Genomic DNA, 22,712 nt, shown 5'->3' on the forward strand with positions numbered 1-22,712 from the left:
GCTGGACTGAATGTCCATGACCTTAAAATAGGGTTCTGGGGGGTCGAGATGAAAACCCTGATGAACCCTCAGTCAAGTGACCAGAAAGTATACAGGCACGAGAGCAATTGAGGTAATTGACTGTTTTGTTTCTCTGTAGACAACAAAATAGAAGAAAGGAGCAGGATATTAAAGTGGGCTTTAAAACACATTTAAAAGAGAGGTATGTATCTGGATTGGCGATGACAAGGACACAGCGAATTGCTGAGTGTGCTCTGGGGGGTCATTTTAATCCAAGCATCACAACCTCTCCATAGTGCAGACAGGAAGACAATTGCTTACCGTGTAGAGGTAAGTACGGGGGCAGCTTTGGAGCTCCGCCTGGGTTGGTATGTCAGGAAAGCCCAGCAGCATCGTGACATCCTGGTGTACGTGGTGCTACTGAGTGTCACGTGAACAAGAGCCTCGCCGAGGACCCTACGCAGAGTCTCCAAACCAGCACTCTTCTCCACCTGACCATGTGCCATTTTTCATATTGTAAAAAAAGTATTAGGCAAAGCACTGGAAAATCATGGGGAGTAACATGCAAATAACTGTGATTTCCTAGGTGCCTTCCACAGGGATCAGTGAAACTACCTGACAGGCTTTCCCCAAACCTAAAAACCCTTCATGTGTTAATCTTCTGGGTATAAAACTTCAAGGAACAGAATTTCCGAGGTCGAGTTTACAAAGACTACTAATGAGATACACCAAAAGAAATGACGGAGGCTGATTCTCAGGGATAAAAGTCATCCCCCTTGCCTCTTATTTTATTCTACATTTCCAAATTATCTGAAATACCCGTTCAGGAACAAGCCAAAGCCACTCTTATTTTAATCTCCCTTGGAACACAGTACAATCTGAACAGCGTATTAAAGCTGCACTGTGGACAGAAAGCAATCCTATTCGAAGCAGCCGAGCTGGCAGAGCTTCGGCAGAGGCGGGGTCAGGAATGCTGGAAGCCCGTGTCTGCTCCTCTCCATTTCTCTTGGCCTAAGATGCTCTGATTTTACCAGCACTGAAATATTAAAAAAAAAAAAACATATGTGTGAGACAAGCCATAAAACCTCCTCCTTAGGCCTCTTGCCCCACTTGGGCAAGAAGGGTTCCCAGGCACAATCACCAGAATCAAAAGGTGGTTTTCTTGGATGTGGGCAAATCTCATTTTAATTGCAAATGGCTTCATTTACAGCACATTCAATAATGAACAAACAGGAGAGCTGTGACTTTTGAACATGTGAATATATAAAAGTCTCTTGAAATTCGGGTAGTCAAGATAAGGGCATTTCACAAGGAAGCACCCCTGCCACCTCCCGTCTTTCCGAAGACCGTTTTATACTTATTTTAAAAGATGACAAGGCGTATTCAGAAGTTCAAAGTAGTAGGATGTGCCTTGCAGGGAGAGAAGAAAACCTTTTTTCAGATTGTTGGGTAAATACTATCAGCAATTCCACTTGACAAAGGCTGATGGAGGTCCTCCCTGAGTCAGGCTAGGACAGAACACTAAGTGAAAGGGGGCTCTGAGCGGGGCTGGGAAGGAAACTGCGAGAAAGGGAGAACCTGATACCACACAGTACCAACCAGTTCCCCTCTAACACTCCACGCCGTGACCCCAGAGGTGGGTGCACAAGAGCAGCCTCCAGGGTGGTGACTGACTGTCCTCGCTGCCGGGAATTGACAAAGGGTCTCAATTTAGCCCGTCGACAAAATCCTTGACCGGCGAACCCAAACTGTCACTGAATTTAAATCATAAAGGATCTAAGGAAATTCTTGTTTTATTTATGTGTATATTTGGACTCCTTACACGATTCCTCTTCTCCTAAGGGCTTGTTCTATACACTGCAATGGCCTAAGAGAAGCACTGTATAATTCTGATTTTATTTTACGCTTTCAAAAGAGAAAGGAGGGAACGGAGAGAACAGTGTCACAAATTCTTCAACTCTGGGGCTCAGCACGTACAACAGACTCCTCGGACAGAAGGTTCATCCGGATTGTTGGCTAGTTTCAATGCCGAGGAAAGCCTAGGGGAGCCCACCGCACTCGCACAGAAAGAATTCTACAGTTACTCTATCACAGTGCTCTAGCTAAGCATATGTTTCAAACTACAGAGAGTCTCAACTTAACATCTAAAATTTTAAATTGTAGCATTTCAGCAACAGATAAGCTCAGAGAGCTCGTCTCAGAAGTAAAATTGAAGAACTATTGCTCTGATGTATGGAAGTCAAGCTGTCACTCTCAGCTACGCCCCACTTCCAGGCTTAGGCAGACACGTAAGGTGGCGGCGGCTCCTTGGCGGCGCCATTCACAGTGGCATCATCGTATGGGGGTAAGAGCACCTGGGAAGAAGAAAAGACAGGGTTAGTGTTTAAAGGTACACACACATTCCCCTGAGCTTTAATTTTTTTTTTTTTTCTTTGCGGTACACGGGCCTATCACTGTTTTGGCCTCTCCCGTTGCGGAGCACAGGCTCCGGACGCGCAGGCTCAGCGGCCATGGCTCACGGGCCCAGCCGCTCCGCGGCATGTGGGATCCTCCCGGACCGGGGCACGAACCCGTGTCCCCTGCATCGGCAGGCGGACTCTCAACCACTGCGCCACCAGGGAAGTCCCCTGAGCTTTAATTTTAATTGTACTTTTCCCATAACCTGTACCAATATCAATTTTCCAGCAAGTGGCTAGACTTTGATGAGAGACTTTTTGAATCCTTAAAGAAGCAGAGGGAAGAGACTTTTGGACCTTTCTGAGTTTTCCAAACTGTGTCCACTTGTACCTGGATGTCACAGTGCCTGGCGGGTCCAAAGGGCTGTGCCTCTAGGACAAGGAAGGAGGTGGTGGTGGCTCTGAAGAGGAAAAAAGGCTGCAGGGTGATGTGTATGTGTGTACACTCAAATAGGGCAGGCGCCTGATTGACCAAGGGGCCCCTCATGGTGATGCCTGAGCACTGGACTGGGAAACACAAGGGCTTTGGTACCAACCTGGACTCAAAGCAGGGCTCAGCCACATCTGATCAGCAACACCATGGGTAGGTTGTTAGCTAACCTCAATATCTATGCCTGCACAATTGGGATAGCTGAGAATTAGAGGTCTATAATACCTAACATACTGTGTGATACACACCTGACATGGCAAATGTTATCTGTAAACGGCTAGAGAGGAACGAATAAGTATCAGCATTAAGTAGATTAATAACGTTTCTGTTCACATTTCAAGTATAAAAACAATTGCATGTAATTGTTTATGAACCGTCAACCTAAAAAAACGTTGGCTGACTTTGGCTTCCTTCCTCCAAAACAGAGAGAATATCAACTTGATATGATTAGCCTTTATTCAGTCAACTAACATTTATTATACACCTACTATGTGACAATTCCTGCCCTTAGGAAATCAGAGATGAGATGAGTTAAAACCTTACTCAGCTCGGGCTTCCCTGGTGGCGCAGTGGTTAAGAATCCACCTGCCAGTGCAAGGGACACTGGTCCGGGAAGATCCCACATGCCGTGGAGCAGCTAAGCCTGCGAGCCACAACTACTGAGCCTGTGCTCTAGAGCCCGCATGCCTAGAGCCTGTGCTCCACAACAAGAGAAGCCACTGCAATGAGAAGCCTGCGCACCACAACGAAGAGTAGCCCCCGATCACCGCAATTAGAGAAAGCCCACGCACAGCAATGAAGACCCAACGCAGCCAAAAATAAAATAAATTAAATAAATAAATTAAAAAACAAAACAAAACCAAAAAAACACCCAGCTCAAGGGCTTTGTGGAAGGAGAAAGAATATTAACAAATGTAATAGAAAACAAAACCACATTTTGTTACTTTTTCTATTATGGACATTACTTAAAGTGGTAAATGGTTATCAATTTCATGACTTTTCATTTACTTATCCCTTCTGGGAGGACACTAAAATTCTCTTTTCAAGTTTCTGTTTTAAGTTTTTGTCCTACACTACTCCCCCCATACACACACACACACACCCTCTCTAACTCAACACAGTTCACTACTTAGTTTTCTCTTCTTCCAGTCTTACAGCTCCTGTCGGGCTGAAGCCCTGTCTTACTTAACCCCAGGATCGGGCCCAGGGCCTATTTACTAGCTGGAACTCAGAAGATGTCAGTCACGTAAATGAGTGAGGTATCATTTAGGCTGGCCCTTGGAGACTGGACGGTTGGTGCTGGGGCAGGGGTGGAGCCCGGCATTCTAGGCAGGGGGCATCTGCATGGTTAGGGTCCAATCAGGAGACAGAAACCACCCAGTGGTTTGAACAGAGAAAGTTTAAAAAAGAATTATTAACAGGGGATTGGAGGTATGGAGAACTAACTAAGGGGGAAAAAAGAGATATCAGTGCTGAGCGAGGGTACTCAAGAAAGGAACAAACATGGAAAGGGTTCGCCTCCCTAAGGCTGGGAATCAGACACTGTTGGCTCAACCCACTGGATGGTAGAAACGTTTCAGCCCAAGCTAGTGAACCACCTGCTGAGACACGGCTGCAGAGGTGCTGTTCACGGGGAGAGGGAGGTACCACTTGCCCTGGCAACTGCCTGAGATGGAGGTGCGCTGGGAAGGCCGTCAGGAAGAGGGAGTGCCGGTGCCGCTGCCCTGGGGGCCGCGGCCAGCAAGATCCGGATGCTGTACTGCACACACAGACCGGGGAAGAAAACACTGTCCTCCTCTAGAGCACTCTGCCCACAAGGCCAGGTGGAGAGGTGGCTGGCAAAGGGGAGACTGTCACAAGGCCAGCTCCCAGTAGGCCGACCTGCGAACGTGGGACCTGCACAGCAGGAAGCGGGTAACTGGCTCAGCAAGACACGAGGACGCCAACGGGCCTGAGAATAGCTCCCCAAAGTGGCAGTGATGCTGCCCCCGTGTCCCGAGTCCTTCTTATCAGGCGTTACCCAATCAGAGTCAGGGCCAATGTTCGGCTGCTGGTGGTGCTAGAATGGAAGGAGCATCCAGGGCACGTTCAGTACAGGACGCCAGTCCAAGACCACGTTCTGTGCGTGCTCCCCACAGAACGAAACCATATGCTCTGCACCCAACAGGTCAGCACCTACCGAGGACGCAGAGGGCGCTGGGTCGTGCCCACACACACCGGAACACACCTCGCTGTCTGCTGAGGAACTCACACCCTGGAGAGGGCAGAGATGGGCGCAATGGTTAAGACTGAGCGTGATCAACTTGTGGGGGTAGATAAGATGTGAAAGCACAGACAGGGACAACTGATTTAGGCCGGAGGGCAGGGACGGTCCTCAGGAGGACACATTGAATCAGGCAGAGAGGAAAGAGGACAGCACTGCAGGTGGGGAGGCAGGAGCACAGGCAAAAGGAGGGAAGCTGGAGGGAGAGCTCCTTCTGGGAACCGAGGGGTTGTGATGTGAATGCTTCGGGGAGAATGTGGTGTAGAAGAGGCGGGAAAGACAGGCAAAGGCCAGGACATGGAGAGGGCCTTGAGTCCACCTTAAGGAGCTTTTCCAGTCTTTGGCAGCAGTGTCTCCACTAGGAAGCCTACAAGTCCCAGCTCGAGCTGAGGAACAAAGCCACAGCCCTGGCCTCTGCGTCTGCATATCTGACTCAAGGACTGAGCCTCCAGCACCCATGTGTGCGCACGTTAGATGCGGTAACTCATAACCAGCAGAAAGAGCTGTGATCAGCAAGAGAAACATTCGATTGTGCATGACTGAGTGTCAGCATTATGCTCCCCAACCTCCCTGAACAATTAGCTGATTCCTATCTGTCATTATCCTTGGAGAAGTGACCCTAAAGCACAGTGGAGCTACTTAAAAGGGAGGGAAATCAGCCATCACATCCAATTTATTTTTTTCCCTGAGCAAAACGTAACACTCAAATTCTCCAAAATGTTCACAGATGATTAAACACAAAATTTTCTTTAAAAAGAAGAAAAAAGTCCTGCACATTTGCCTTTTGCTCGTTAAAAACTTATTTCACGGTAGGCTTGGCTATTTATTTTCAAACTTGTTTTAAAGTTTCATTTCGAATCATTAACATCCTAATGGCTTTTTCTCTCAAACATTCTATTGCCTTGGGCCCTTTAACCAAAGTCAAGATGCCTGGTGAAGACATTCTCCTTTCACTAAGATTCTGACACCCTCAGGCCTGTCTTCACCTCCCCATTACCACATACTAAATGCTGACCATAAAAATACTCTTCACAGAGCACTTCATGCTCCTTGAACTACTTTTATTATTTTTTAATTTAATTAATTAATTTATTTATTTTTGGCTGCGTTGGGTCTTCGTTGCTGCACATGGGCTTTCTCTAGTTGCGGCGAGCGGGGGCTACTCTTCGCTGTGGTACGCGGGCTTCTCATTGCGGTGGCTTCTCTTGTTGCAGAGCACGGGCTCTAGGTGCGTAGGTTTCAGTAGTTGTGGCATACGGGCTCAGCAGTTGTGGCTCATGGGCTCTAGAGTGCAGGCTCAGTAGTTCTGGTGCACGGGCTTAGCTGCTCCACAGCATATGGGATCTTCCCGGACCAGGACTCAAACCTGTGTCCCCTGCATTGGCAGGCGGATTCTTAACCACTACACAACCAGGGAAGTTCTCTGAACTACTTTCAATGAAAAGTTCTCCAAACGGAATTGGTTTTAAATTCTGAAGTGACGGTGTCATCTATTTTTATTATCTAAATGATGTTAATTTTTTTTTTTTTTTTTTTTTTTGCGGTACGCGGGCCTCTCACTGCTGTGGCCTCCCCCATTGCGGAGCACAGGCTCCGGACGCGCAGGCTCAGCGGCCATGGCTCACAAGCCCAGCCGCTCCGCAGCATGTGGGATCCTCCCGGAACGGGGCACGAACCCGTGTCCCCTGCATCGGCAGGCGGAGTCTCAACCACTGCGCCACCAGGGAAGCCCTAAATGATGTTAATTTTTAATGATGATTTCAAGGAAGGGTTGGTGAAGTCAGGATTGCCATACTGTTTGTATTACAGTCTGTTAATACTGACTAAAAACACTTGCTACTCTGTCCTTTTCTTCTAATATCAATGAAGTACTTGGAAATCGGAGAAAATAACTATAGGGTCAATTAAGATAGAAGATGCCAATTAAGATGCCATACAAAACTGATTAAAACACAATGATTTTAGTCTTCCCTGGTGGTGCAGTGGTTGAGAGTCCTCCTGCCGATGCGGGGGACACGGGTTCGTGCCCCGGTCCGAGGGGATCCCACATGCTGCGGAGTGGCTGGGCCCGTGAGCCACGGCCGCTGAGCCTGCGCGTCCGGAGCCTGTGCTCCGCAACGGGAGAGGCCACAACAGTGAGAGGCCCGCGTACCGAAAAAAATAAAAATAAAAAATAAAGTAAAACACAATGATTTTGACATTTTTAGAAGCTGGCATTTAGTTAAGCCCAGTTTTTTATTTTAAGAACTTTAATCATTCACAGTGAATGACCAGGACCTTCCCTGGTGGCACAGTGGTTAAGAAATCACCTGCCAATGCAGAGGACACGGTTTTGATCCCTGGTTCTGGAAGATCCCACATGCCACGAAGCAACTAAGCCTGTGTGCCACAGCTACTGAGTCTGCGCTCTAGAGCCCACGAGCCACAACTACTGAGCCCAAGCACCTAGAGCCCGTGCTCTGCAACAAAAGAAGCCACCGCAATGAGAAGCCCGTGCACCGCAACGAAGAGTAGCCCCTACTCGCCACAACTAGAGAAAGCCTGAGCACAGCAACGAAGACCCAACACAGCCAAAAAAATAAATAAATAAAATAAAACAATGAATGACCAAACAATAATCTCTGAGGACTAAAATTATAGGTCATGTTCTCCTTCGCTGTCTGGTAAACAGCAGCTACTCAATGAGTCGATAAACACAAATGCGTTATATATCTCAGCCACGCACCACTTTACTTCAAGCAATATTCAGTACAACCAAAACTCTAATCGAAGTACAGACCCTTGGAGTTTGTCTTAATAGGATCTCAACCACAGAGCGACTGATGGTGGAACTCTCTTCCACACAAATGGAAAATCCCTCTTGTCAATGACCCCAGAAGGGCATCTGTTCGTTAGGAAGATTAGCATCCATCTATATATAGTATCTCTTAGGAGCTCTTACGCTAGGTGACATGTGCTGGTGGGAGAGCAGCTCAGCATTCATTTCAATTCAATTCAACAAATATTCGAGGGAAACTTCATTCCCAGATATATCAACATACAGAACAGTTGGAGGGACAAATAAATTAACATCAAAGGCTGCAAAATGTAATACCCTGGAATAGAAGTGATTCCAACTGGCCACAAATCTGCAAGCCATTAAAATTTGGAAAACTAATTCCATCAAATAGTAGGAAATAATAAAACGCTCAAGAGGAAAGAACTACTTATTGGGAAAAATAAGAAATGTTTGGATACTATGGTTAGAGTTTTACTGTAATATCAGAGTTAAGGCACTAAAGGCTTATTTGGAATTGTACAGTTTGCTAGGACTACATTACATATAAGGCACACAAATGTCTTCAGACATTCACAAAATTACGTGCCAGATTTTACGGGTGTGCATTTATTTTCCAGGGGAGGGTGTTCAGAGCTCTCATTAGATTCTCAAAGAGCCATCCAGAGATTCTGGGGTCCAGGACTGGGGGGTGGGGGGGAGGGCAGTACAGGGCACAAGGTAAATTGCACCAGAAGTCTGTCTGCTGGCCCCGCATCCTAATAAGGGTGAGGTAAGTTAAAATGAAATCAAGGCCCAGGATGACAGCTGTGTGGCACCTCATCCACCTTGGAGCAGGAGAAGCTCCAGCAAACGAGGACTGACCGGTTATCTCACAGAGTCAAACATTTGGAAAACATTGATAGGTAATTGACAGACCTGGGAGATCAGGGTGAGGTAAAAGGTCAAACACTTGGCAGCTGAAAAAACAAGGCAAATGTCTGCTGGAGGAAAACAAAAATGGTACAAGAAAGGGAATGTACATGACAGAGCTGTGCACGGAACAATAGTCACATAATCAAGGTAAACATTAACTGGTGATGTAAACAAAAAATCTGATGTGACTGTATTAGGTGGATGAAGGCAGCGGAGAATATGGGGAGGAGAGTAAAAGTTCAATTCTATTCAACACCGGGAAGTCAAAAGGTATCTCAAATTGATCATCGAAAAATTAGTAACACAGACATATTATTTTAAAATATGTAGGTAGGGCTTCCCTGGTGGCGCAGTGGTTGAGAGTCCGCCTGCCGATGCAGGGGACACGGGTTCGTGCCCCAGTCCGGGAAGATCCCACATGCCGCGGAGCGGCTGGGCCCGTGAGCCATGGCCACTGAGCCTGTGCGTCCGGAGCCTGTGCTCCGCGGCAGGAGAGGCCACAACAGTGAGAGGCCCCCGTACCGCAAAAAAAAGAAAAAATAAATAAAATAAAATATGTAGGTAATGGAGGTAAATACAAGAAACAAGTAAGAGTTGACAGTGTTTACAGCTGGGGTGAAAAGTGGAGGATAGTCACGAGAATGGCAGAGGACCACTGAGAAATAAATCTTGGGAATTCCCTGGCAGTTCAGCGGTTAGGACTCAGCGCTTGCACTGCTGAGGGCCCGGGTTCAATCCCTGGTCAGAGAACTAAGATCCTGCAAGGTGCGACGAAAAAGAAGAGGGAGAAAAATAAATCTTTCACTGGCATGATTTTTAGCTATGTACATGTAATGCTGTGTTAAAAATAAAAGTGATATTTTAAAAATAAAAGAATCATCATGGCAGTCTTGAAGGAAAGAAGTCAGTCATCAAGGGGCAACTTTCAACCTGAGGGCGGTGGGCAGGCTCATAGCTACCTCATTCCTCTTGCTTCTTGGCTGGTGGGTGACATGTGTGTTCGCTGTGAGCCCCTGCAGGGGTCTGGAAAATGCTCCTAACTTGCCCAAGATGCCCCTCTCTACGCCGGGAGGGGTGGTGGGGGCTGGACTCGTGCAGTTGAGACGCTAACAAAGCAGCCAGGGAGCGCCTCGCAGATGGAGGTCCCTGCCTAGGAGGTGAAACGTGTTTTCACGGAGCAGCTGGTCAGGACCTGGCCCCTTGCCTGCTTGAGACTCTCCTCCAGACCTGTGAGACCCCACCCGATCTAGGGTGCCCCAAATACCAATGGAAACTAGAGAACTACGATGCCACGAGGGGCCCCCAGGATACCTGCTCTTCACGCCACTCATGCCCAGGCCAACAGCAGCCCAGTGTCTGGCTCTCTCCTGTCTCATTTATTTCCATGACTCCCTAGCACGGCAAGTTCATTACCAATCTGACTCCTTTTGCCTATGATTTTTCCCTCCTCAAATGTTCTTCTTTCTTTGTTTGTCACTCGGTACAAAGCCCAAACACCCCAAGCTCATGTTAAAATCACTTCCAACATGGAGATCTGAAATAGTCTAGCCTCGATTACTCTCTTCTCCTCTGAGTTATGCTGTGCAATTGCAGTATGACAAATTAATTTTTTTAATAAAAACACCAGTTAGATATTTCCATATTCTTTATAGATAACATGAAGTCGTAACACTAGAAATGGCAGTAACTACAGTACAGCACTCTGAACTCAGACACAAAACCACTCTCTTAAAGCACTTACATAACTGGCTTATCAATTAAATTATATGCTATCTTGTACTATTATTAACGGTCTTGTAAACATTTACCTTTCTCCTCTCCAAAAAGTTTCTAAAAGGCAAGACTCTTACACTTCCATAGTCCTTTCTTAGCACTGGTTTTTAGACAGAGGTGTGTCCAAATTTGAGTCCTATCATTTCAGCTCTATGGCCACGGTCAAATTCTAGAGGCAACATGGGGTGGGGGGAGTCAAACTGAAATGAGACACGGGTTCAAATTCCAGCTGGGACGTAGCAACCCTGGGGTCCTGAGAAAGTTAGTAAATCTACCTGAACGTCAGCTTCCACACTTATAAAATGGAGACCACGATGGATACTCCTCAAAAGACTGTTAAGGATGTAAGGGAGGCGGCATACCTAATGCACTAAGTACAGGCTGAGCACTTGAGCGCTCAGTAAACGGCAGCAATTCTCCAACTGCAGCGAGATAACCAACGCGGTATGACTGTCCAACTAGTTCAACTACACACCTTCCTTAAGGAAGCGACACCAGTAAACACTACTCACAAATTGATTCCTGTGGGTCAGAAAAGGAGTTCCTCTTGCCTCTCAGGTGGCTGCAGGAAGTGTAAGAGGCTAACCACTTAAGCTGCTCTGAGCCTAACTCTTCCTTAACAAAAGTAACTGAATGATGAGAAAGGAGACAAAGTGGACACCATTTCTACCGCAGGCTGCAGGTCTGCGGAGCTGTGGGCACCTCTCACATAGTTATAGTTCTAAAAGCCAAAGTGAGTGTGGTTGAAACACCATGTCCGTCCATTCACTCCTCACCCCAGGACACCCGAGCAGCCCCCAGAGGGCAGCTGTTGTGCCAGCTGCTGGGGAGGTGGAGATGGAAGGCTGGAGGATGCCCATCCCAGGAGTGGCGGAGAGCGCACGTGAACTATCCCAAGAGACCGAGAAACACCTGCAAAGGTGTAGGTAGTTTGCTTTAGTTAGAGACCTGGGTGCGTGAGTCGGGATTACAAGGGATGAGCCTGGAACAACAGGCGAGATCCCAGCCAGGCTTGCAAGCAATACCAGGAAGTGAAAACTTCTTCTTTAACAACCAGCCGTCCTCCCCAGCGGTGAGGGGGATGGGAGCTTTGGTGATGTTCATGTGTCAGAGCCTCCTGTGGGCATACACAGGTGTGTTTTTACAAAACCAGTTGCCCTTCTCTCCCCCTAAAGCATGGACAAATAAAATACCACTATAGGGCTTCCCTGGTGGCGCAGTGGTTAAGAATCTGCCTGCCAATGCAAGGGACACAGGTTCGAGCCCTGGTCCGGGAACATCCCACATGCTGCGGAGCAACTAAGCCCGTGCGCCACAACTACTGAGCCTGCGCTCTACAGCCCGCAAGCTACAACTACTGAGCCCACGTGCCACAACTACTGAAGCCCGTGCGCCTAGAGCCTGTGCTCCACAACAAGAGAAGCCACGACAGTGAGAAGCCTGCGCACTGCAACGAAGAGCAGCCCCTGCCCACCGCAACTAGAGAAAGCCCACGCACGGCAACAAAGACCTAACACAGCCAAAAATAAATAAATAAGTTTATTTAAAAAAAAATACCACTATAAATGGAAACGTCTTTTTCCTTTTTTTTTTTGGCTCCTTTGTGGGGCAGTGGGTAGGAAGCAAGGGGCACAGTATTCATGAGAGCACAATAGCTCACGAGACCCACGACTGTTGATAACACAATCAGTAACAGTCCCTCAAAGCTGCTTCACAATTAAGATGAACTTGGCAGGATGAAGTTATCACTCCACTCCCTTCTCTGGCCTCAAGAAAATATCAGAACGCAAGACTGCATAGCTGAGACTGATGTTGTTACAGGGATAATCCTAAAGCTGTCCTTATTTATTCAAAGGACAAAAAAAAAAAGCAAACCATTGGTAAACTGAGATTTTAAATACTACCCCGCAAGTCACAAATGACTGTCATAGAGCAAAGTGGAGTGACATCACAGTTGAGAAATGCTAAAGTTATAAACAGCAGAGCCCCTGAAGACTTTTAAATCCAGGGATGACAAAACCAGATTTATGTTTTAGATCCATCTGACAGCAACAGAGAGAAAAAACTGAAGAGAAAGTACAGTTCAAGGCTAGAGGCTAAAAGCCTAACTCTAACAAGTTTAAAGATGACCCCTCAGTTACAGGCTTGAGTGATTAAGTGGACATTGCTACCATTCACTGGAATCTAAGAAAAGAAGCAGATACGGAAGAAACGGAGTGAGCTCTGCAGTGGGATCCTCTCTGGAGATGACCACAGGATGACTGGGGACATGGGCACCGAGCTGATCTGGGTCACAAAATCTAAGCTACTTCCTTCAAGTCAGTAAAAAAAAAAAAAAAAGAGCAAGACAAATGATTTGTTAAATACTGTTCATTCATTTCATCAACAAAATGCTGGTCGTACTATGTACCAGGCACTGAGGATACCACACCACTGACACTTGTAAGGTCCGAGCCAGCAGACAGCTTATGTGCTAGGGGAGGAGTCTGATAAACAGAGTTTATCTTCCATGGCGAAGTGCAGAGCTTCTCAACCGGTGTCCATTCACAACAGTGTGCCATATAAATGCTGCAATTTTCTGTTTGCCACCATGTTGAGAAGACTGGGGTGCCCTGGGGTAGCAGCCATGGACTGTGGAGTCAACCGTGTGGGCCGACAAAATTCCCAACTTGGAGGCCTTGGGGCAGTCACTTCTTTAAGCCTCAGCTTCCTCATCTGTAAATGGGGACGAGACCAGTCTGTCTCACAAGGTTAATGAAATGAATAAGCCCAAGTTATGTGCTTATTATTAGCACAGTACATGGCAGGCACTAAGGCTCAACAAATCTGAATTTTATTCCATACATTTGTGAAAGGATGAGATGGCTTGCTGTATTGATCAGGATACAAAATAAGACAAATGAATGTTAAAATGACCCAGAAACAAGGCAAAATAGAGATTTTGGGGGTTATCAAGTTTTTATTTCTATATATGGATGGATGGATACGTATATACATATTTTGACAAATAAGTATAGAGAGAGAGAGGGAAAGAGGTAAGTAAGGGGGGTGTGTGTGTGTGTTACTTTTTTTCTGGCAGTAAACTAAAACAGGACTTTATAGAATGGATTTTTGTATAAAAGATAGTTTCTTATCTTTGCATAAGAGCTTTAGCTGCGGTTTTTCAACACGTTAGCAACTATTTTGCAAGTGAATTATTCTCTTATTGATTTCCACTATAGTTTGTTAAATATAAGCTGGATTTAGAACTACTGGCAAAATAATAAATACGGGAGAATGAAAACTTTCTCAGGAAAAAAAATATCCTTATAAAAAGGACCAAAAGATTAGGTGCTGCTCTTTGCCATTCCACTTGCAGGAGGGGAAAGCTCTATGCAGGCCCTAAGTAGGGTTATTAAATCCCTTGGGATGGTTCAAATAGTCGTCCTACAAACACCTAGAAAACTCAGCTTAAATTGCCACGAAGGCTGGGGTCTGTGAACGATATGGGCCAAACCTGGCCCGCTGCCTGTTTTTTTGTATGGCCTGAGGGCTCAGAACGGTTTTTACATTTTTTAAAAGAAAAACGTTTCGTGATGTGTGAAAATTATATAAAACTCAAACTTCAGTGCAACACAGCCACACTTGCTTGTGTATGTATTTTCTACAACTGCTTTCACACTACAACAGCAGGGGTGAATAGCTATGACAGAGACCATATGGCCCGCAAAGCCTAAAGTATTTACTATGGCTTTTACGGAAAACAGTTTGCCTCCACCTGAACGAAGGAAAAGCATTACCCTGAATTCTGACCTTGGAAGATGTGATAATATCAGATGTGAAAGTACAAAGCCCCAAAACAATCGTGTCATTTAGGGGCACTTGAATCTTCCCATGGTCCATTTAAATTAATCCCAAGTAGCCAAAATATTTTTTTCCTTTACCATTTGTTACACCCCTAACAGTCTACAATGTACCTTGTTTAAAACAGGCAGCATTTACATTGACACCACATTTGCCTACTTAGATGTGAGCTTCCTTTACTCGGGCCAAACAGAAAAGGGGAGATAGGTGAACCATGAATCTCCAAGATTAACTGAAACAGCCATCTGGGCATTTGCGATAGGATCATCGCAAACAGGAAGTTTGGGCTTAACTTTTTTTTTTTTTTTTTTTTGCTGTACGCGGGCCTCTCACTGTTGCGGCCTCTCCCGTTGCGGAGCACAGGTTCCGGTCACGCAGGCCCAGCGGCCATGGCTCACGGGCCCAGCCGCTCCGCGGCACGTGGGATCCTCCCGGACCGGGGCATGAACCCATGTCCCCTGCATCGGCAGGCGGACTCTCAACCACTGCGCCACCAGGGAAGCCTGCCTGGGCTTATCTTTAAGGCATTTAGAATAACTGTTTCCAAACTTTTAAAATAACTCCACCTATAATATACACCAGTAAACACACACATACACATAACCATTTATTTCTGATTCTAATGTACACATTTTTGCACATTTTAACGTCTGACTTTAGGCTGTGCCTTGTAACTAACAGCACCTAACAATAAGAAGCACCTAAGATAATGGTGCAATTTACAACCAATGGTATCTTGTACTCAATTCAACACACCAGGGGTCGGGAAGAACAAAAACAAATTTGGAAGATCCTAGTGAAACCTTCCCCCACCTACAGAAGGAATAATTTCCAAAGACAAATAAGGTGGAAAGTAATTGTATCCTCAATTCACTGAAGAACCAGTATAAACTGTCCTCACCTGATTTTATAGGAGGAAGTCATTATATCCCTTAATTCTCAGCAGAGAAGCTACTCAACTTCTCTCACAGATTATACTTACAATATAGAATTCTTATTTCAAATCTTCCGTATTGGGTCAAAAATCCTCACTGGTGAGATATTTGGGCAGGAAACACCAAAACAATACCGTGGCCCAAATTGAAAGCTAAGATGCACTAAAATATCTAATGTTCAAATAAATATATCTGAAGTAACTATATTTAAAACTATATAACTTTATCAAAATCAGTATCTTAAGAGCTACATTTTTATCTAAAATAAAAATATATAACTATTGAGGAAGTAGAGGGAATGCCCTATCACAGGCATCTCAGCTGCTTCCTGTCCCCCAGGCCTGAATGTGCTGCGCCACCTACTGTGCACATCTCTTTGGGGATGGGGTTCTACCCTGTGTGTTTCACGGGCTGCCAACCAGGCCGTGCTCAGCTGACTGTGCTCAATGGCTGCCAGGGTACTTTGGCTGGAAGGACTGCTCAGAACCTCAGACTCCCATTTTACCTGTTCTCCTTCCCCACACACTTCCCTCCCTCGAATTAATGGAAAGGGAGAAATATCTTCTGCTTTGTTTTCTAGTATTCAAGAAACCAATCGCCTAATTTCCTATTACCATCTAATCTGTTGTCTACAAGCTTTGCTTTCTCATAGCTGTAACTGTAACACAAACTTCTATGTTCTTTTAAAGCATCATAAGCCTTTCTTCTGCTGTTACACTGCTCATAATTTTTATGGCAGTAAGGAGATTTTATCAAGTGGGCATACCCCTATTTAATCAAACTGGTTCCCAACTACTAGACAGTGAAATTGGATACTTTTGCTGTTAAAAAACAATGCCGCATGAATATCTTATACACTTTTTTTTTTTTACTAATTCCTTAAGATACATTCCCAGAAACTTTCTTAGAATGTTGAAAAATACAATTCAATGTCTCCTTTGTCCCTAGAGTAAAATCAACACGGAATCTATTTTGGACATGTGGGATAAAATAAGTCAAGTGCCGAGTGTGTTTTAAAGTAAAACACAATGAAAATAGAGGATGATTTTATAATTGATTCCCTGCAAAGCTACTCTAAATTTTTCTTACTTGCTATTATAGGAAGATTACCATTGAGCGATTGATTAATATCCTTTATTCATGTTCACAGTGAAAACTGGGTCTATTTGAACCGTTCTTCCAGAACTTTTAGGTGTCAATTATCTATGTGTTGGTTTGACCGCTCCAGTTGTTCTCTGGATGAAATAACTGGAAACTTATACGGGTCAGAGATAATTTCCATCAGATTAGTATATTTTTTTCAAAAGCTGTATTTTACTGAAGGAGGGAAAGAAACACGAGCTGAGTTAACATCGCACACTGTCAGCTTGCAGCATGGAATACGTTAAAGCAGGGGAAACGCTTTCCAGAGGAAATCTCAGCGGGCATCCAGTCCAATCTTATCCACGATGCTTTTCTATCAGAACCAACAGCCAAGTCTGTCTGAAGCCATGTGCCCATATGAAGCTATTAGGAAAATGCGTGGGGCTGAGTTACAGAAGGGAGGGCTATCTAACACAACAAGGGAACTACAAGGACCTACTGTATTGCTCAATATTATGTAGCAACATAAATAGGAAAAGAACTTGAAAAAAAATAGATATATGTATATGTATGTATGAATGAATAAATAAATAAATAAGGCAGCTGCCTTGGTGTCACCAAGTTTACTTCTAACTTTTCTTCCACCTCTTTCTTTAATCCACCCTCCCATTCCTTCCCCTGAGCTAGAGAGCAAAAATAAGCAAACAAAACGAAAAGTCTCACTGCTTTGGAAGTTTGTGACTTGACTTGAGAAGAATCATCAAAATGAATTACTTTCCTGCTTTACTGCTGCTTGTCCTGGTCAATGCCCCGCCAGCAGCAACAGGGAAGAACACCCAGCCCTGGCGGCAGTCTGCACAGATGACAGTCTAGGAGGAGGGTGGCGGGTAAAGAAAGACCGGAGCCAGGCTGCGAAGGTTGTGATCCCCCCTCCGCTCCCCGGGCACGCACGAGCTGTGTGACCGTGGGAAGGTACCCACTTGGTAATTTCCTCTTTTGTACCCAGGGATCTACTTCAAGGACTCTTGTGAGACTGAGTTCATATATAGAAAGCCCGCACCGCAGAGCCTGGCAGATGGCAACCACTACCTAAGTGTCTGGGGAGAAACTCCCAGTACAAAAAGCTACAGAGCGGGAGATAGGACAGATGCAGAGAAGAGCGGAACCTCACCGGAGTTCTTCAGCGCTCGGCTGGATGACACCTGTGGGAACACCGCTAAGGAGATGAGAGAGGGTCAGTTAACTTTCAAGGTCTGGTCCTACCATTCGGGTGAGTGATTTAACGTTTCAAGTCACAGTCACAGACCAGACACATCCTGGGGCTTCATGCTCACTCCGTGGCCCCTCACTATCAACTATCGCTGCTACGTCTGACAGCCCTCTTCAAATCCTCCCCCTCTTCCTCAGGCCCTCTGCATCAGAACTGCATGGTCTTCATCACTGTAGTGATCTGGACAACGGAAATGGTCTCCTGGCTGCTCTCTCTGCTTATCTGGGATGTTACCCAGTCTATTATCAAAACCTCTCACATTTTTTAAATTAAAAAAAAAAAAAAGCAAAAGCAAAAGCTTAGATCATACAAACTACTAAATTACAAGTGAAAAGAGATATCTAAAATTGAGGTATTATGAATAAGATGTCTCTCTTGTATTCCAGTACTTACTAGGCCAGAAGCTTCAGAGCCAATAACTCACAGGCTGGAGTTTCAAATCCTCTACAAGTCCTGTAACTGGAGAGCCTTCTTCGCCCCCTCCCCACTGCCTCCTGGACCCCCTGGTTCATACAGGCAGGTGACAGTGGTGAAAGGTGTATTTTGTGAGGTATGTTTAACGTACATGAATCTGAAATGCCCAGGACTGAAGGAGATCTTCAGAGCCAGCCTCATTACCTCCTTTAAACGAAGGCTTCCTCACACAGTTTCTGAAAATCAGTTATGACTTTTCTGAAGAATCTGCAAGATGATGACTATACATTCATCTTGGTAACAGTCTAGTTTCTCAGATATGAAGGAACTTCTGAAGTCTAAAAAATCTCTCCTGCTATCAATTTAGTTCATTCCCTCCCCTTCTGTCTCTGGGGGTGGGATGTGGGAAAAGAATAAACACAACTCATGTCACCTGGTCAAGAACTTGTTTCTAATCACATGTAATCTATGCCTAGGAAGTAATGAACAAACTCGTTTTTAAAAGCAGCAGGAGGGAAAAAAAAAACAATGGAATTTTTTATGCACAATTTTTGAAAGTCATTGAGAGGACTACTAAATAAATCCACCCCACCTCCAACCCTTGGCAGTCAACTGAGAGTGTTTTGTGGTTTTCTGACAGCCCAAGGTCAGCCTTAGTTAATCTCATCCTCTCAGGGATATCTACAGGGAAATGACTGCTGGGGAGATAATCTGGCCTTCACCAGGTCACTGACTTTTTTCTTAACTGTGTTTTTCAAGCAGTCAGGATCAAAAGGCAGCCCCACACAACAAAACACTTTTTTTTTTGCCATGTCACATGGCTTGTGGGATCTCAGTTCCCCCAGAGGCTGAACCTGGTCTCAGGCAGTTAAAGTCCTACCCACTGGACTGCCAGGGAATTCCCGGCAAAACACTTTTTGAAGTCAGAACAATAAACCTGTATATAGTGTTTACCAAGATTAGCACCTGCAGTATGATATGGCATAACGGACTCCATGAACTTTAAAATTTTCCTATTTATTCCTAAATAGCCATTTTCCTACATTGCCCAAGACTATGACCCTTTTATCTGAAATCAGAATTTCGGATACTACTTTGGATAAACATTCATCTCACTGCTTTTAAAGTGCCCCAATTGATTCCCTCCTCATGGATTTAACGCAACACTGGGTACTGCCACGACTCAAGTCTGCACTGGTATTAGCAGATTAAAAGGATTTTTCAAATCTCGATTTGTATAAATTTTAAGGTGAAAGAAATCTGTTTCTACTATTTAGTATTTTAATACATTTTTCCTCTTAAGGCCAGATTTTGATGAAGGTAGGGGAGAAAATGTGGTATTATGTAATATATATCCAGAATGTGATTTCTATGGAATACAGCGTTCTAAAGGGAAGGTTGCATCTCTCCAGGGTACCTAACCGTGTATGGCAGTGACTCAAAGGGACACCATGGGATATTTTAAATTTCCAAGGAAAACACTACAAAGCCTGTTAGGTACTACACTAACTACTACTCTGAAGTTGTCTGGACCTGACTACTTAATGAAGTAAACAGCTAGGTATATCTTCTGGCCTAAGGGCATCATGAAAAAAATACCAAGACCCTAAGAAGCATTATGAACTAACAGAGTTTGTGACCTCTCTGTCTTAAGGCATTTCTTTCAAAGGTTTTTGCTTTGGTTTAGTTAGGAAACTGGAGCAATTAATCCACAGAATGATCTCCAATATATAATAACGCTATCTATTCTCCCTGAGTAGTATTTGGAAAAGTAGATACCTGGCTAATAATATGTGTGCTGTTTTAGAGAAGAAAAAAGCAGCACATTTATTTTCTACCAACAAGAGCCCCAGTATCTTTCCACAGAAGTCACCCTGAGACTCTTCAGCCTGGGAGAAAAGCCATCTGGCTTAATACTTGATAGGAAGTGAAAGACACAATGTGTCTGTGTGGATTCCCCATAAAGACATGGACAAAAGAGAAACAAAAGAGACACACTATGAGGATCTTAATACAGCTATGGAGACCAGGGAAAATGACAGAACTAGATCATTCCAGGCCCCACTTAGGATCTCAGAGTGAGGCTCCAGTATTTTTTTTTTTTTTTAATTAGAACTCCTTTGGTTCTTGAACTCCTTTAGTACTAGTCAAAACAACCTTTAAATATGCAGAGCCCCTCTTTAAAAAAAAAAATCTATTCTCCAACCCTAGAAATACAGATTATGGTCTCTACTGAAAGGAAGCAGGGGTCCTTGGAGAAATAGCTCCAGGTGTGGAACAGGATATGAACAAGATGAGCCCAGAACGGCAAGGAAGCGATCACACTACCAGAGTTGTGTAAAAAGACTCAGATGCCAACTTGAAGACGCTCCAACTGGGCAAAGACGGCATAATTAGGACACTCAAAAGGATGTTAGCTATGGTGTAGTTGTTCAGAGGAAGATTTTGGGTTTCCCCTTAGAAAGTCTTAAAATAGGTATGGAACAGTAGGTAAATTTTCTTTAGGGTTACTGATAAAATTAATCAAAATAGCTGTACTTTTCAACGGAACATCCCCAGCTCTTCTAATAACAGGCCTCTTTTCATTAGTTCATTTATTACATTAAAAAAAAAAAAACCCTCACTGGCCATCACTAGAGAATGATGGACCAACTTGTCATTTTGAAAACTGATGAAGAGAACAAAAGCACATATATTTATCATTGTCCCAAGTACCACTGGGTAACTAAATACTACTCGAGGGAAAGTGTCTCTTTATAGAAATACTCCAGCTAATAAATGAAAAATGATAGCATGTCATCATATTGCAATTCCTAATGAATTGATGATATCAATGGTTGCTGACATCCCAGAAAGACAGAATCAACCAGACATCACCTGCATCCTGACGGAAGAAAAATTATCAACTATAAAGCAATCTTACAAAAAGAGGAAAATGGGAATATAAATACAGGAAGCGTTTAGATCCAACTACTAATTTACTGGAAATACAGAGATCTATATTATAGGTATGCAATCAGTAAAATCTAGTTTGTGGGCCAGTTGTTTCTTTAAAAAAATTACAAAGTCTTAAAATGCATACTGACCCACAGATCCTGTTTCAAATAAATTGCTAGGAAAATTAACAGGAGTCGATTGAAAATCTAAACACTCACTGGATATATTTTATATTAAGGAATTATTATTTTAGATATAATAAGTACTCTTTAGAAAAATATCCACAATACCATTATTTTTTAAATATTTATTTATTTATTTTTGGCCGTGTTGGGTCTTCGGTGCTGCACGCGGGCTTTCTCTAGGAAAGCAGAAACAAATCATCAGTTTCCTTATCTTAAAAATGGCAAGTTGGGGCTTCCCTGGTGGCGCAGTGGTTAAGAGTCTGCCTGCCGATGCAGGGGACACGGATTTCTGCCCCGGTCCGGGAAGATCCCACATGCCGCGGAGCGGCTGGGCCCGTGAGCCATGGCTGCTGAGCCTGCGTGTCCGGAGCCTGTGCTCCGCAACGGGAGAGGCCACAACAGTGAGAGGCCCGCGTAACGCAAAAAAACAAAAACAAAAACAAAAAAGGCAAGTTGATACAGAATGACTGAGAAGATAATGACTAATAATAATTATCATCAAGCAATTCCCCAGGACCTTCTGTCAACACACAAGGAAACAATCACAGCTGGCACTAGTCCATGGTCCCAAACCCTAGTTACTACAAACTACTGCCAAGCTGGAAGCCTTTCTGAAGAAAGGTCTATTATTAGAAGAGCTAGGATGTCTAGCTGGAAAGTACAACTATTTTTGAGTGTATGTTAGCCTAAATACAGCTTACCTGCTATCCATACCTAACTTTGAATCTTTCAAAGGGTGGAAAATAAAACTTCCTCTAAAAAGCTAGTTGGATGTATTTTAGGAACACACTCATGATTCTTAAATTCTCTAAGCACCCCAATTTCTACAATTTCAGAATATCCTTTGATTTCAGGTGTATTTATACAACGTGTACCCAGCCCTTCCACCTTGCTTCTATTAAAAATACACCTAACCCTTCAGAAAGCAATGAAAAAACCACCACCAGAAGTATACCAAACAAACATGCGATATGGGCATTATCTTTGCTGAGATACTTTTCAAAGATAGTAGTTTTGTAAGCCCCACACATTCATAATATTTAGGATGGGGCTCTAACATACCTTGCTTGTTTAGCAGCTCAAACTTTTAGACTTTTCATTAGTTCAGCAGGGCAATAAAAGTACTCTGAGATATCTTTTTAAAGAAAAAACAGAAAGATACTGATAGATAACTAACACTCAGAAACTCAGAGAGAAGGAAAAAATTCTTTACACCAGTAATTTTATCAAAATTATAGTAACTGTGAACAGTTATTTCTTTAAAGAGATGTACTGACCCAAGAGGGATTCTCTAAAGGGTTAGTAGGCAGGATGTGTCTACTGTGATCAGTGCAAAGGATTCTGCACGGCCCCCAAAGGGCCCCCCAGCACCTGGGCACGCTGGGTTTGTACATCTGATCGCGGCAGAGCCTCCTCTTAAACCACTGCTCAT

At 44.3% G+C, this 22,712-nt stretch overlaps 1 protein-coding gene across 2 annotated transcripts in view; it reads right to left on the bottom strand.

Annotated features, from left to right (window-relative positions):
- Nucleotides 1–734: 734 nt before the first annotated feature.
- Nucleotides 735–22,712, bottom strand: part of LAPTM4B (lysosomal protein transmembrane 4 beta) — a 69,043-nt gene continuing 47,065 nt past the window's right edge. The window contains exons 7-8 of one of the 2 annotated variants that reach the window (XM_067711677.1): nt 5,066–5,140; nt 735–2,354 (exon numbers count right to left, since the gene is read on the bottom strand). In XM_067711677.1, coding sequence (XP_067567778.1) covers nt 2,277–2,354; nt 5,066–5,140 — 153 coding nt within the window. In that variant the 3' untranslated portion in view covers nt 735–2,276. The remainder of the gene's footprint in view (nt 2,355–5,065; nt 5,141–22,712) is intronic. The other variant, XM_067711678.1, reaches the window with a different exon arrangement.

The sequence above is a fragment of the Pseudorca crassidens genome, chromosome 17, assembly GCF_039906515.1.
Source record: "Pseudorca crassidens isolate mPseCra1 chromosome 17, mPseCra1.hap1, whole genome shotgun sequence".
Taxonomy (NCBI): Eukaryota; Metazoa; Chordata; class Mammalia; order Artiodactyla; family Delphinidae; genus Pseudorca; species Pseudorca crassidens.